This window comes from Rana temporaria, chromosome 5 (assembly GCF_905171775.1).
Source record: "Rana temporaria chromosome 5, aRanTem1.1, whole genome shotgun sequence".
In the NCBI taxonomy this organism is placed as follows: domain Eukaryota; kingdom Metazoa; phylum Chordata; class Amphibia; order Anura; family Ranidae; genus Rana; species Rana temporaria.
The window spans coordinates 117,518,664-117,533,763 of record NC_053493.1 but is presented as its reverse complement, the minus strand read 5'-3'; the positions used below and the strand labels follow the sequence as shown (position 1 = coordinate 117,533,763).

The following is a 15,100-nucleotide window of genomic DNA, read 5'->3' as shown; positions in this document are numbered from 1 at the left end:
GGACCCTAAATTGCAGGGGTACAGAAGCTACAGGGATCTCTATGAAGGGAGGGGTGGAGGATTGGGTAAATATATCTCCTTTTATTGTTCCCCCTAGGCATAAACTAGCAATTAACCTTTGCAGTGCAGGCACAGCCCCACTGCAAGGGATAATTATTTTTCTATTTGCCCAGAGTTGAGCTTTAACCACTTAAGCCCCGGACCAATATGCTGGCTAAAGACCCAAGGTGTTTTTACAGTTCGGGACTGCGTCGCTTTAACAGACAATTGCGCGGTCGTGCGACGTGGCTCCCAAACAAAATTGGCGTCCTTTTTTCCCCACAAATAGAGCTTTCTTTTGGTGGTATTTGATCACCTCGGCGGTTTTTATTTTTTGCGCTATAAACAAAAATAGAGGGACAATTTTGAAAAAAATGCAATATTTTTTACTTTTTGCTATAATAAATATCCCCCAAAAACATATATAATTTTTTTTTTTTCCTCAGTTTAGGCCGATACGTATTCTTCTACCTATTTTTGGTAAAAAAAAATCGCAATAATCGTTTATCGGTTGGTTTGCGCAAAATTTATAGCGTTTACAAAATAGGGGATAGTTTTATTGCATTTTTTTTTTTTACTACTAATGGCGGCGATCAGCGATTTTTTTCGTGACTGCGACATTATGGCGGACACTTCGGACAATTTTGACACATTTTTGGGACCATTTTCACAGCAAAAAATGCATTTAAATTGCATTCTTTATTGTGAAAATGACAGTTGCAGTTTGGGAGTTAACCACATGGGGCGCTGTAGGAGTTAGGGTTCACTGTGTGAGTGTTTACAACTGTAGGGGGGTGTGGCTGTAGGTGTGATGTCATCGATCGTGTCTCCCCTATAAAGGGAATGACGCAATCGATACGCCGCCACAGTGAAGCACGGGGAAGCCGTGTTTACACACGGCTCTCCCCGTTCTTCAGCTCCGGGGACCCACGGCTGGGTACAAGTACAGGACGTATATATACGTGCTTGTGCCCAGCCGTGCCATTCTGCCGACGTATATGTGCAGGAGGCGGTCCTTAAGTGGTTAAAGTAGAACTAAAGCCAAAACATTTTTTCTTAGGTAGAATTGAGAAGTGCTAGGGCAGGCATGTCAAACTAGTGTTTTATGGGCCACCAACTACATTGTCGGTCCTGCCTTATGCCCTGGTTTAGGTATGCAGTTGTTCTCTAATTGATGAGCTACACTTCCTTACATGCAGTATCTCACAAAAGTGAGTACACCCCTCACATTTTTGTAAATATTTTAGTATATCTTTTCATGTGACAACACTGAAGAAATGACACTTTGTTACAATGTAAAGTCGTGAGTGTATAGCTTGTATAACAGTGTAAATTTGCTGTCCCCTCAAAATAACTCAACACACAACCATTAATGTCTAAACCGCTGGCAACAAAAGTGAGCACACCGCTAATTGAAAATGTCCAAATTGGGCACAATTAACCATTTTCCCTCCCAGTGTCATGTGACTCATTAGTGTTACACGGTCTCAGTTGGGAATGGGGAGCAGGTGTGTTAAATTTGATGTTATCACTATAACTCTCTCATACTTCTCACTGAAAGTTCAACATGGCACCTCATGGCAAAGAACTCTCTGAAGATCTGAAAAAAAGAATTGTTGCTCTACGTAAAGATGGCCTAGGTTATAAGAAGATTGCCAAGACCCTGAAACTGAGCTGCAGCACGGTGGTCAAGACCATATGGCGGTTTAACAGGACAGGTTCCACTCAGAACAGGCCTTGCCATGGTCGACCAAAGAAGTTGAGTGCATATGCTCAGCTTCATATCCAGAGGTTGTCTTTGGGAAATAGACGCCTAAAAATGATGCAGAAAGCCTGCAAACAATTTGCTGAAAACAACTAAGGACATGGAATACTGGAACCATGTCCTGTGGTCTGATGAGACCAAGATAAACCTATTTGGTTCAGATGGTGTCAAGCTTGTGTGATGGCAACCAGGTGAGGAGTACAAAGACAAGTGTGTCTTGCCTACAGTCAAGCATGGTGGTGGGAGTGTCATGGTCTGGTGCTGCATGAGCGCTGCCTGCACTGGGGAGCTACAGTTCATTGAGGGAACCATAAATGCCAACATGAACTGCGACATACTGAAGCAGAGCATGACCCACTCCCTTCGGAGACTGGGCCGCAGGGCAGTATTCCAACATAACGATCCCAAACACACCTCCAAGATGACCACTGCCTTGCTAAAGAAGCTGAGAGTAAAGATGATGGACTGGCCAAGCATGTCTCCAGACCTAAAACCTATTAAGCATCTGTGGGGCATCCTCAAGTTGAAGGTGGAGGAGCGCAAGGTCTCTAACATCCACCAGCTCTGTGATGTCATGGAGGAGTGGAAAAGGTCTCCAGTGGCAACCTGTGAAGCTCTGGTGATCTCCATGCCCAAGGGGGTTAAGGCAGTGCTGGAAAGAATGGTGGCCACACAAAATATTGACACTTTGGGCCCAATATGGACATTTTCACTTAGGGGTGTACTCACTTTTGTTGTCCAGCAGTTTAGACATTAATGGCTGTGTGTTGAGTTATTTTGAGGGGACAGCAAAGTTACACTGTTATACAAGCTGTACACTCACTACTTTACATTGTAGCAAAGTGTAATTTCTTCAGTGTTGTCACGTGAAAAGGTATACTAAAATATTTACAAAATAATGTGAGGGGTGTACTCACTTTTGTAAGATGCTGTAATTTTTTTTAACCCATGCTGGCGCGTTCCTAAGCCGGGCTGTGTGTGTACAGACACTCCCCGTAAAAATACGTTTTATATGGAGTTTTTTTTACCTTAATGCATTTTCCTTAATGTGGGGGGGATTGCATTAAGGTTAAAAAAAAAAACACTATGGGCCAGATTCACAGTAGAAATACGCCGGCTTTTCAAATTTGCTGCGTCGTATCTTTAGTTTGAATTCTAAAAACAAAATACGACGGCTTTAGGCTTCGATCCGACAGGCGTACGGCTTCGTGCGCCTTCGGATCGTAGGTGTAATACTTCGGCGCCCGCTGGGTGGAGTTTGCGTATTTTTCCGCGTCGGGTATGCTAATTAGCTGTTTACGGCGATCCACGAAGGTACGCGCGTTTGTCGCATTCTCTTACGTCGTCGCTAGTTGGCTTTTCCCGGCGGATAGTTACAGCTGCTATTTCATGGCTTAGATTTTGACTGCCCATGTTAAAGTATGGGCGTCGTTCCCGCGTCGAATTTAAATGTTTTATTTTTTTTGCGTAAGTCGTCCGTGAATAGGAATGGACGTAACGCACGTCGCCGTTCAAAAGATTACGTTGGTGCAACGTCATTTCGCGCAAAGCACGGCGGGAAATTTCAAAACGGAGCATGCGCAGTACTTTCGGTGCGGGAACGCGCCTAATTTAAATGATACATGCCCCATTTGAATTAGGCGGGCTTGCGCCGGACGCATTTACGCTACGCCGCCGCAAGTTTACAGGCAAGTGCTTTGTGAATCAAGCACTTGGGCTTAAAACTTGCGGCGGTGTAACGTAAATGGGATACGTTAGACCGCCGCAAATGTACCTGAATCTGGCCCTTAGACTTTTTAATCACTTTAGGCTACCATAAAATCTCTCTGAAATTGAGTGTCTATATTAATGTGGAACATTCAAATGCAATTGAGTAAATAAAAAAAAAACAATGTTTTGTTTTCAGCATGAACAGTATAACCTTGGATTGCAAACAAAATTCATGCTTGTAATCCAAAGCGCTTGTATATCAAAGCAAATTTCCCCATAAGAAATAATGGAAACTCAGATGATTCATGCCACAACCATTTATTCATCAATCATTCCATATAAAAAGATTATAGCAATGTGACCAGGTTGTGTAACCATAAAATGTCCATCCACAAATGGAAGCCTCCACAAGGGGATTAGAAGCAAAATCCAGGAGCTACAGAGTATAAAAGAGAAGAGAGGCGCCTCTAATGCCGCGTACACACGACAGTTTTTTTAGTTCTAAAAAATTACTTTTTTAAGGGTCTAGAAAAAACAAAGTTTTGTTCAACCCGATCATTAAAACGGCCTTGCCTACAAACGATCGTGAAAAAAAAAATGCTCTAGCAAAGCGCGGTGACGTACAACACGTACAACGGCGCTATAAAGGGGAAGTTCCATTCGGATGACGCCACCCTTTGGGCTGCTTTTGCTGATTTTGTGTTAGTAAAAGACGATTTGCGCTTTTCTGTCTGTTACAGTGTGATGAATGTGCTTACTCCATTATGAACGGTAGTTTTACCAAAACGAGCGCTCTCATCTCATAACTTGCTTCTGAGCATGCACGTTTTTTTCACGTCATTAAAGGGGCTGTAAAGGTTCGTCTTTTATTATCTAAATTGGTTCCTTTAACCACTAGCTGACGGCCGTATGACTTTGTACGGCCTCAGCGCGGCTCCCAATCTCTAACAGGCCGTCTTTTTACGGCCGCCCCTTTGCTCGTTCCCCGCGCGCACTCCCGAGCGCGCAGCGGGGAACTGCTGTGCTGGCCGTATCCCTTGGACACAGCCAGTCACAGATCGCCGTGAACGGCCAATCGGAGCGGCCGTTTCCTAGGCGATCTGTGCGGCCAATGAGAGATGATCTCATATGTTTACATATGAGATCATCTCTCATTCCCGGCTCTCGCAGACAGCGGTGCTGTCAGGGGAGAGAGGAGACGGATCTGTGTCTCTTGTACATAGAGACACAGATCAGTCACCCCCCTTCCCCCACAGTTAGAACACTAATATTAGGCTACACATTTAACCCCTTCCTCACCCCCTAGTGTTAACCCCTTCCCTGCCAGTCACATTTATACAGTAATTAGTGCATATGTATAGCACTGATTGCAGTATAAATGTGAATGGCGCCAAAAATGTGTCAAAAGTGTCCGATGTGTCCGCCATAATGTCGCAGTCGCAATAAAAATCGCAGATCGCCGACATTACTAGTAAAAAAAATAAAATAAAAAAAAATTATTCTGTCCCTTATTTTGTAGGCGCTATAACTTTTGCGCAAACCAGTCGCTTATTGCGATTTATTTTTTATTTTTTTTTACTAAAAATATGTAGAATACGTATCGGCCTAGACTGAGGATAAAAAAAAAACGTAAAAAAAAAATTTAGCTATTTATTATAGCAACAAGTAAAACATTTTTTTTTTTTTTTCAAAATTGTCGCTCTATTTTTGTTTATAGCGCAAAAAATAAAAAACGCAGAGGTGATCAAATACCACCAAAAGAAAGCTCTATTTGTGGGGAAAAAAGGACGTTAATTTTGTTTGGGAGCCACGTCGCACGACCGCGCAATTGTCAGTTAAAGCGACGCAGTGCCGAATCGCAAGAAGTCCTCTGGTCAGGAAGGGGGTTTAAGTGCCCAGTAAGGAAGTGGTTAAGCTAGTGCATTGTTGGTTCACTTACGTTTTCTTTCGATTTCCCTTCCAAATGATTTTTTCCTTTGTTTGAATTTCTCACTTCCTGTTTCTCCTCAGTAAGCTTGCCCCCATCATCCGAGCGGTGGAAAGTAATTTAGAACAGCGTACTGAACACCTTACTGAGGAGGAACAGGAAGTGAGAAATTCAGACAAAGAAAACAGGACTGGGCGTTCCTATCCTTGGGGTAGATGATTGACGACTTGTGAAACAGTTCCCCTGTCGCACAACGCGCGTCACCAGATTTCCGTAAATCTGTTGACGCGCGTTGTGCAAGCCGTCAATCATCTAACCGAAGGATAGGAACGCCCAGTCCCGCAGTCATCAGAACCTGGAAGCCCTGGACAAAATGACAATCTAACGGTATGTACAGATAAAAAACAAAAAACGAAGACGTGCATACAGTAAATGTCCTTAGTATGCTGGATGTAATTATTAGATTTTTTTTTTTTAGGGTGAACCCTCGTTTTAAAGGAACCAATATAGTACCGTATTTATCGGGGTATAGCGCGCTCCCGCGTATAGCGCGCACCCCTAAAGTTGCCCCCATTCCTGTGGAAAAAAATAGTTTTTGTACTTACAGTTTTGGTGTCTTGCGCGGCGTCCATCGGCAAATCCGGCGTCCGTCTGCGGCTTCGGGTGTCCTCTTCGTCGGGTCCGGCGTCCTCGCGTCCTCCCCACTCGTTTCCCGCGCCGAGTTTTGAATACTGCGCCAGCATATACCGAGCGCAGTACACTCGGGCAGGCTCGGCAACTGTCACGCTCACGTCCTGTACGTCCAGGACGTGAGCACGGAAGAAGCCGAGACTGGCCGACTATACCCGAGTGTACTGCGCTCGGTATATGTTGGCGCAGTATTCAAAACTCGGCGCGGCAAAGCGGGTATCGGCGTATATCGCGCACCCACGATTTTGCCCTGATTTTCAGGGCAAAAAAGTGCGCGATATACGCCGATAAATACGGTAAATAAAAAACGGACCTTTACAACCCCTTTAAAGCCCACACACGACCATTTTTTACAACCTTAAAAACGACATCGTAAAAAAAATAGACCATGTTCGAAATTTTTAATGCCCATTTTTTAGATCGTGAAAAAGCTCACACACGATCGTTTTTAATGACATAAAAAAAAACGTCATTTTCTAGAACCCGAAAATGGTCATGTGTACGCGGCATGAGTGTAGCAATATGTTGCCAAATGTTGTACCTTCATTAAATGTAACCATATTGCTACACTTAGAGACACCTATCTTCTCTTTTATACTCAGTTGTTACATGACACTACTTGTATATCAAGACATCGCTTGTATATCAAGTCAAAATGTATTAAAACATTTTGCTTGTCTTTCAAAACGCTTTTAAACCAAGTTACTCTCAAACCAAGGTTTTACTGTATAACATTTACTAGCTAAATAATGAACTATGACCTTGAAATAATGAAAAGTGTTTCCTTTTCAGGGCTGAGGGGAGCAGCAAGATACAGGCTCGCATGGAACAACAATCTGCTCGTTCTTCCCAGCCAAGCTCCCAGTTTAAGACCCCATCCAAACTATCTGCTGGACCTAAAACCTCTCCAGTGAAGGACCATCCATCTCCAGAGCCTCAGCTTGATGACATCAAGAGAGGTAGGGATAAAGCTTGAGATAAAGCTAAACATTTTTTTATTTAACACATTTGAGACTTTAAGCAGACCCTTCACCCATTCAAAAAGCTTTATTGCTCCTGGCTCTTCCTCGCCACAATTACAGAGAAGCCGGCCGAACACGAGCAGTTGAGGCCGGGTGATGACGTCAGCGCGTCGCTCTAGGCTCACCTAGGCCGCCGCCGGGTGGACCAAGATGGCCGCCGCTCCGGGAGCTAGGACGAAGCCGCGGCCTTTCCTATGGCCAAGGCAGCAGCGGAGCTCCGCGGATCACGTGGTGTGCCGATCTGCATATGGTCACCCGTTCGGATCACGGATCATTTACGATCCATTGCACCACTTGTACCGATCAAAAGAATTTGGATCGCTCCAAAAAATTTACGATTAATCGAGGAATTCATCTTTAAAGCGGTTGTAAACCCTTAAAAAAAACCTGCAAGGCAAAGGCATAATGAACTAGTTTGACTAGCATTCTAGCTCATTATCAATTACTTACCTTAGATAGAAGCCCCTGCAGCGGTCTTCGGATACGTCCTCCGTCGCCACCATGATACCCGGAGTGACTTCCGGGTATCGGCACTGTGACTGGCTGGAGCGGCGATGATGTCACTCCCACGCGGAACGGCATGATCCCCGCGCGAGCGCACATTTCCGGGAACTTTCCGGCAGGCTTCCATTCAGGATCTGCCGCGCTCAGTGCGCCTGCGTCATTGTCTATGCCGCGCATGCGCCGTAGACAACGGTGCCCGCTTTTCTGCAAATATCTCCTTAACCATGTAGGCTAAGGAGATATTGTAAGCACCTACAGGTAAGCCTTAATGTAGACTTACCTGTAGGTGCAAATGTACCCTGAGGGTATACAACCGCTTTAATTTCCACAGCCCCAATATATATACAGTGCATGACAATATCCGTGCGCCCAGTCACAATTGCGACAGGAAATTGTGACCTGGCGCCCGGGGAAGCTTAGGCCTGCAGAAGGCCGCAAAGCCACGGCCTCAATTACCGGCCGGCGGGGCCCATCGCAATCGCGCACCTGGGGAGGTGGGGGCGCACGGAGACACAGTGTCTCCGTGCGCCCCCACCTCCCCCGCTGCGCGATTGCGGCAGGCCCGTTCCCGCTGGTAATTGAGGCCGCGCCTTTGCGGCCTTCTGCAGGCCTAAGCTTTCTTCTATGATCTGGCGCCATCTTGTGGTGGCCCGTTGGCATTACAAGTAAAACAGCCGTTCTAGTGTGTTTTTTACTGCCATCTCCTTCCCTCTAATTAGAACCTCCAAACATTTACTGTATCTATTGGCGTATAACACTCACTTTTTTACCCAGAAAATAGAGGGTAAACTGGGCCTGCGTGTTATACGTAGGGGGCTGTGGAAAGTTTTTTTCCTGAATCTTCCCTCTTAAAGTTAGGGTGCGTGTTATACGTCTGTGCGTGTTATACGCCGATAAATACTGTATATATTGTTTATTCTAAGACCCTAGAGAATAAAATGGCAGTTGTTGCAGTACTTTCTGTCACACCGTATTTGCGCAGCGGTCTTACAATCGCATTTTTTTGGGGGAAAAAATACATGTCTTATTTTTTTTTATTAAAAAAATAAGACAACAGTAAAGTTAGCCCAATTATTTTTTATATTGTGAAAGATAATGTTACGCCGAGTAAATTGATACCCAACATGTCACGCTTCAAAATTGCGTCCGCTCGTGGAATGGCGACAAACTTTTACCCTTTAAAATCTCCATAGGCGACGTTTAAAAAATTCTACAGGTTGCATGTTTTGAGTTACAGAGGAGGTCTAGAATTCTTGCTCTCGCTCTACCAATCGCAGCGATACCTCACATGTGTGGTTTGAATACCGTTTACATATGCGGGCGCTACTCGCGCATGAGTTCGCTTCTGCGCGTGAGCTCGGCTGGACGGGGCGCGTTTTCTGGCTCCTAACTTTTTTAGCTGGCTCCTAGATTCCAAGCAAATTTGTCAAACCCTGTGTATGTATATGTGTGTGTGTATGTATATATATATATATATATATATATATACATACATACATACATTTTTTTATCAATTTTAGCCAACACATTATAGTTTAGATTTTATATTCTGATTTTAGAGCAGCGTTTTGGGTGAAAAGGCCCCAAACCTGAGGTCAGAGAGGAGCTTATTTACAAAAATTCATACTAGTGCCCAGAATAAATGAATACTCAGTAGAATAAGTTTATATGTATACACGTCTAAACCCCACACCTGTAAGTATGTGTAATTGCACACCAAAGTGAGCATTTTTATACAGGGGATGTTATCTGCAGAAAATATCTAGCTTAGATGGAATTATTTTAATGCGCCCATGTGCGTGCTGCTTTCTGGTTTCTCTCCTAGATGAGGATGACATTGGACCCCCCCCCCCCCCCCCCCCCGCCACTCCTTCTTGGAATGTTCACATCGCACACCCCAGGGGACAGCTTTACTAATGGGCACATGCATGCTGTGGGATTCCACACATGCACAGATGCGCTGCAGGACCTTAGGCACACCTCCACATGTATCTGATACCTACACATATGCATAGATGCAGAAGATATCAAGATCCTAGATATTGCATGTGTACAAATGTGGACAGATGTGCTGCAGGTTTCTGCCAAGTCTTCACGCTCTTCATAAGCCCTGGGCACAACTGCTATCTGAATGTGTCAAACAGTGAGCACCCCCTGGGATATATTAGTATAAGATATAGCAACTTCCAGTATTATTGTGTGTGGCACTGTCATATTTGCTATATTTGAGCTCCAGCCCTCTCTCTGTATAACTCTTGCGTGTTCTGGATGATGGTTTTTATAGTATTACAGCGCCACCACCTCCCTCACTGCCGGTCTCTTATGAAAGTCAGCTATGTTCAAATAATTACTAATAGTTCTAATATAGAAAGTCTAGGAAACTGTTATCTCCAGAGTAATTTCTTATATGAAATATGTGTTTGCTTGTCATAGAACTGAGAGCCGAGGTCGATATGATTGAACAGATGAGCAGCAGCAGTGGATCCAGTTCGTCTGATACAGGAAGCTCCTCTGGGAGTGATGATAGTTCCAGCAGTGGAGCAGAAGATGACACACACACATCTCCTTCTCAGCAGTATGGCAATCGAACATCTGTCTCCAATGGTACCAACAGAGCCCAGGGATCCAACCAGCTTATGAACACTCTCCGTAAGTAAAGGCTTCTGCTTTTCAGGCCTTGTATAGCACAGGTGTCAAACACAAGGCCCGCGGGCCGAATCCGGCCCTCCAGGCCATTTCACGTGGCCCTCGCACTTCTCCTGCAGCTGCAGGAGAGCTCCAGCCCTCCTCTGGTCATCCTCCAGACCCCTACTTTCTGCTTTTAAGCAATGCATCCAGCTTCTTCCCAGCAGCAGCATAAGGAAAGGGGGTACACTGTGATGTAAGGGAGAGTGGGGGACTCCTCTTCTGATGGTGGCTCATGACATCTAATTTAAGGGGAGGGGATGCACGGGACATCTAATCTTACAGATATAACCGGCCCTTTTGAGGACAATCATAATGCAGATATGGTCCACGATGAAATTGAGTTTGACACCCCTGTTGTATAGCATCACATAATTTGTGATTAATTATGTTGTATAGTGCAGCTGTAATAATTATAACTACTTGAGGCACAAACCACTTTTTCAACAAAAATGCCGCGTACACACGGTCGGAATTTCCGACAACAAATGTTCGATGTGAGCTTCTTGTCGGAAAATCTGACCGTATGTATGCTCCATCGGACATTTGCTGTCGGAATTTTTGACAACAAATGTTTGAGAGCTGGTTCTCAATTTTTCCGACAACAAAAGCTCTTGTCGGAATCTCTGACCATGTGCACACAATTCAACGCACAAAAATTTGACGGCTCGGAATCAATTCGGCGCATGCTCGGAATCATTGAACTTAATTTCTCTTGGCGTAATGTTGTATGTCACCGCGTTCTTGACGTTCGCAATTTACGACAACATTTGTGTGACCGTGTGTATGCAAGACAAGTTTGAGCAAACATCCGTTGGAAAGAAATACACGGTTTTGATGTCGGAATGTCCGATCGTGTGTACGCGGCATAAGAGTACTTTTTCTTTTTACTTTTTACTTTGTACACACATCAGACCAAAAGCTCCCAGGAGACATGTCCGATGAAAACGGTCCGCGGACCGTTTTCATCGGACATGTCTCCTCGTGTGTACGGGGCCTGAGGGGTAGATCTGAAATGAGGGGAAGCCCTGCTGATTTTATCATCCAATCATGTGCAAGCTAAAATGCTGTTTTTTATTTTCCTTACATGTCCCCCTTGGATCTACAGCGACTGCACTTCCAAGTGCACTTTCATGCCGCGTACACACAATCATTTTTCAGCATGAAAAAAACTTTGTTTTTCAGCATGTCCAAAAAACGAAGTTTTTCCAACTTCATCATTAAAAACGGCCTTGCCTACACACCATCGTTTTTAAAAAAATGATCTAGCAAAGCGCGGTGACGTACAACACGTACGACGGCACTATAAAGGGGAAGTTCCATGCGGATGATGCCACCCTTTGGGCTGCTTTAGCTGATTCCGTGTTAGTAAAAGACGATTCGCGCTTTTTTGTCTGTTACAGCGTGATGAATGTGCTTACTCTATTATGAACGGTAGTTTTACCTGAACGAGCGCTCCCGTCTCATAACTTGCTTCTGAGCATGCGCGGGTTTAAAACGTCGTTTTAGCCCACACACGATCATTTTTTACAACCCGAAAAACGACATAGTTTAAAACGACATTAAAAAATAAAGCATGTTCGAATTTTTTTTGTGGCGTTTTTCAGAACCTGAAAAATGATGTGTAGCCCACACGTGATCATTTTAAATGACGTTTTTTCATGATTTTTAAATGGTCGTGTGTACGCGGCATCAGTGCAATTTCAAATGCAATTTGCACTTGTAGTGCAAAGTGGATTTACCTTTTGTAAATAACCTCCATTCTGACATCCAGCAACTTAACCCATTTGACTGCTAATGACGTGTTCTAGGCATCTTCTCCAGTAGGTCATGGGCTCCCCTGCCCAGGGAGCCCACAATAAAAGATGACAGGATGGTGAATGAGGGAAGATCAAGAAGCATCTATTTCTCTAATCTCTCCCCAGTAAATGAACCCAGAAGCTCTCTGCTCAAATGACACAGAAGGTTCTCTGTATGCATTCAGGCCATGATAAAAGCATTTGTCATTTGATGTCTCTCCTTTTCTTCAACTGCATTAGGGAATGACCTTCAGCTAAGTGAATCGGGAAGTGACAGCGACGACTAAAGAAGACACTTTAATCATGTATATATTTCATCTCCTCATCTGCAGAGAAATGTCCTCATTCACACCCGCCGAAGTACTACATCAGGTGCTGGCTCTTGAGAAAAACAATATTTCAAATTTGCTAATACAAGAATGGACACTTTTCTTTATGAAGTAGACCTGTTCAAAAAGCTATTGTGTGTATGTGTATGTGTGTGCGTATGTGTGTGTGTGTGGAGTTGTAGTAGTCGAGAACCTCTTTCCACCATGTTGGAGAGCTCTTGGACTGGAGTCATGTAGCAGACATTGTTAACTGTTAGTCTAAACTGCTATTTCATTTTAAATGCCACTGCAGTCTTCATAATATTTGGGGAAATTAGAAGTCTGTTTTCTCTGCACTAGCTTGTAGGTGTATATTAATGTTTTAAAAAATGTTCCTGTGTATATATTATATATACATATATTAATTCTAACTCTGTATTTATGTATTGGAAAGGGATAAATGGTTTTTAAGTACTCCTACGGTCTCTTCCTGCGTGTTTTTTGACACTTAATTTAAAACGACATCTACATATACAAAAGGTTAGCAGTTACAAACTTTCTGAGAACAACACTGGAGCTTAAATGTGGATTAATATGTAATTAGGGCCAGATCCTCAAAAACCCGGCGCAACGTAATTTTTGGCATTTAAGTTACACCGCCGCAAAATCTCTACCTAAGTGCCCGATCCACAAAGCACTTACCTAGAAATTTTGAGTGGTGTAACTTAAATCCGTCCGGCGCAAGGCGTTCCTCTTCAACTGGGGGCGATTCCCATTTAAATTAGGCGCGCTCCCGCGCCGGCCGTACTGCGCATGCTCGTGACGTCATTTTCCCGACGTGCATAGCGCGAAATTACGTTACGCCGAGCTTTGTGGATCGCGACGGGTCAATAAAGTTGCGTCGAAAAAAAAAAAAGATACAGCAGAAAAAAAAAAATTCAAAACAAAAAAAAAATCGCGTCGCTGGACAGAAGGGTCTGCTTTTACATGGTGTAAACAGTTTACACTTTGTAAAAGCAGCCCTAATTTTGCGTTTGCAAACTAAAACTTACGGAGAAAAAACGAAGCGTAAAAGCTTTGTGGATCTCCGTAAGTGCTAATTTGCATACCCGAGGCGGCATTTCGACACGAAATGCCCCCAGCGGCGGATGCGGTACTGCATCCTAAGATCCGACAGTGTAAGTCCCTTACACATGTCGGATCTTCTGCCTAACTATGGAAAACTGATTCTGTGGATCAGTTCCATAGTTAGAAACAGGGATACGACGGCGTAACAGCAGTTACGCCGGCGTATCCCTTTTGAGGATCTGGCCCTTAGATTCTACAGCAGAGATGGACATTAGGTAAGTGGTAAACATCTAGTGGGTCTGAAGGAGCACCAGTCCTCATTGCTGTACTAGCGTTGTCTATCACCCTGGATTTTTTCAGTCCTTAAAGGATCACTAAAGAGAATTTTTTATAAATTTTTTTAACCACGTAAGACCCAGACCATTATGCAGGACCTGGCCCCTTTTTGTGATTCGGCACTGCGTCGCTTTAACTGACAATTGCGCGGTCGTGCGACGTGGCTCCCAAACAAAATTGGCATCTTTTTTATTTTTTTTCCACAAATACGGTTTTCTTTTGGTGCTATTTGATAACCTCTGCGGTTTTTATTTTTTGCGCTATAAACAAAGATAGAGTGACAATTTAAAAAAATAATTCAATATATTTCACTTTTTGCTATAATAAATATCCCCAAAAAAGATATAAAAAAAATAAAATTTTCCTCAGTTTAGGCCGATGCGTATTCTTCTACATAATTTTGGTAACAAAAATCTCAATAAGCGTTTATTGATTGGTTTGCGCAAAATTTATAGCGTCTACCAAATAGGGGATCGTTTTATTGCATTATTATTATTATTTTTTTCTAGTAATGGTGGTGATCAGCAATTTTTATCGTGACTGCGAAATTATGGCGGACACATCGGTCACTTTTGACACATTTATGGGACCATTGTCATTTTTACAGCAAATAGTGCTATAAAAATGCACTGGTTAGTGTAAAAATGACACTGGCAGTGAAGGGGTTAACCAGGAGGGCGCACTGTAGGGGTTAAGTGTGCCCTAAGGGAGTGTTCTTACTGTAGGGGGGGGCGTGGCTGTGCGTGTGACGTCACTGATTATCGTTTCCTAACACAGGGCACAGACGATCAGTGACAGCCACACTAGGAAGCACAGGGAGAGGTTTGTTTACACTTACCTCTCCCCGTTCGTCCTCTCGTCTGATGGACCGTTTTCATCAGTTAACCGATGAAGCTGACTGATGGTCCGTCGCGCCCACACACCATCGGTTAAAAAAACGATCGTGTCAGAACGTGGTGACATAAAACACAACGACGTGCTGAAAAAAAACAAAGTTCAATGCTTCCAAGCATGCGTCGACTTGATCCTGAGCATGCGTGGATTTTTAACCGATGGTTGTGCCTACTAACGATCGGTTTTGGTTTTGGTTTTTTTTTTTTTTTTTTCAAATATTTTATTGAATTATTAAAATATAAATACATTTGCATACAATAAAATCACAATGTGTAACAAAAGATGGAACAGGTGTAATAAGCATTACAGAAATACAAAGTCAACAGACTAAAAGCTATGATATATATATAGTT

At 43.6% G+C, this 15,100-nt stretch overlaps 1 protein-coding gene across 1 annotated transcript in view; it reads left to right on the top strand.

The window, feature by feature from the left end:
• Positions 1-12,923, top strand: part of EAF1 (ELL associated factor 1) — a 40,918-nt gene extending 27,995 nt beyond the window's left edge. The window contains exons 4-6 of the mRNA XM_040353057.1: positions 6,924-7,090; positions 10,091-10,306; positions 12,382-12,923. Of these exons, the coding sequence (XP_040208991.1) occupies positions 6,924-7,090; positions 10,091-10,306; positions 12,382-12,428 (430 nt within the window). The 3' untranslated portion in view covers positions 12,429-12,923. The remainder of the gene's footprint in view (positions 1-6,923; positions 7,091-10,090; positions 10,307-12,381) is intronic.
• The last annotated feature ends 2,177 nt before the right edge of the window (positions 12,924-15,100 follow it).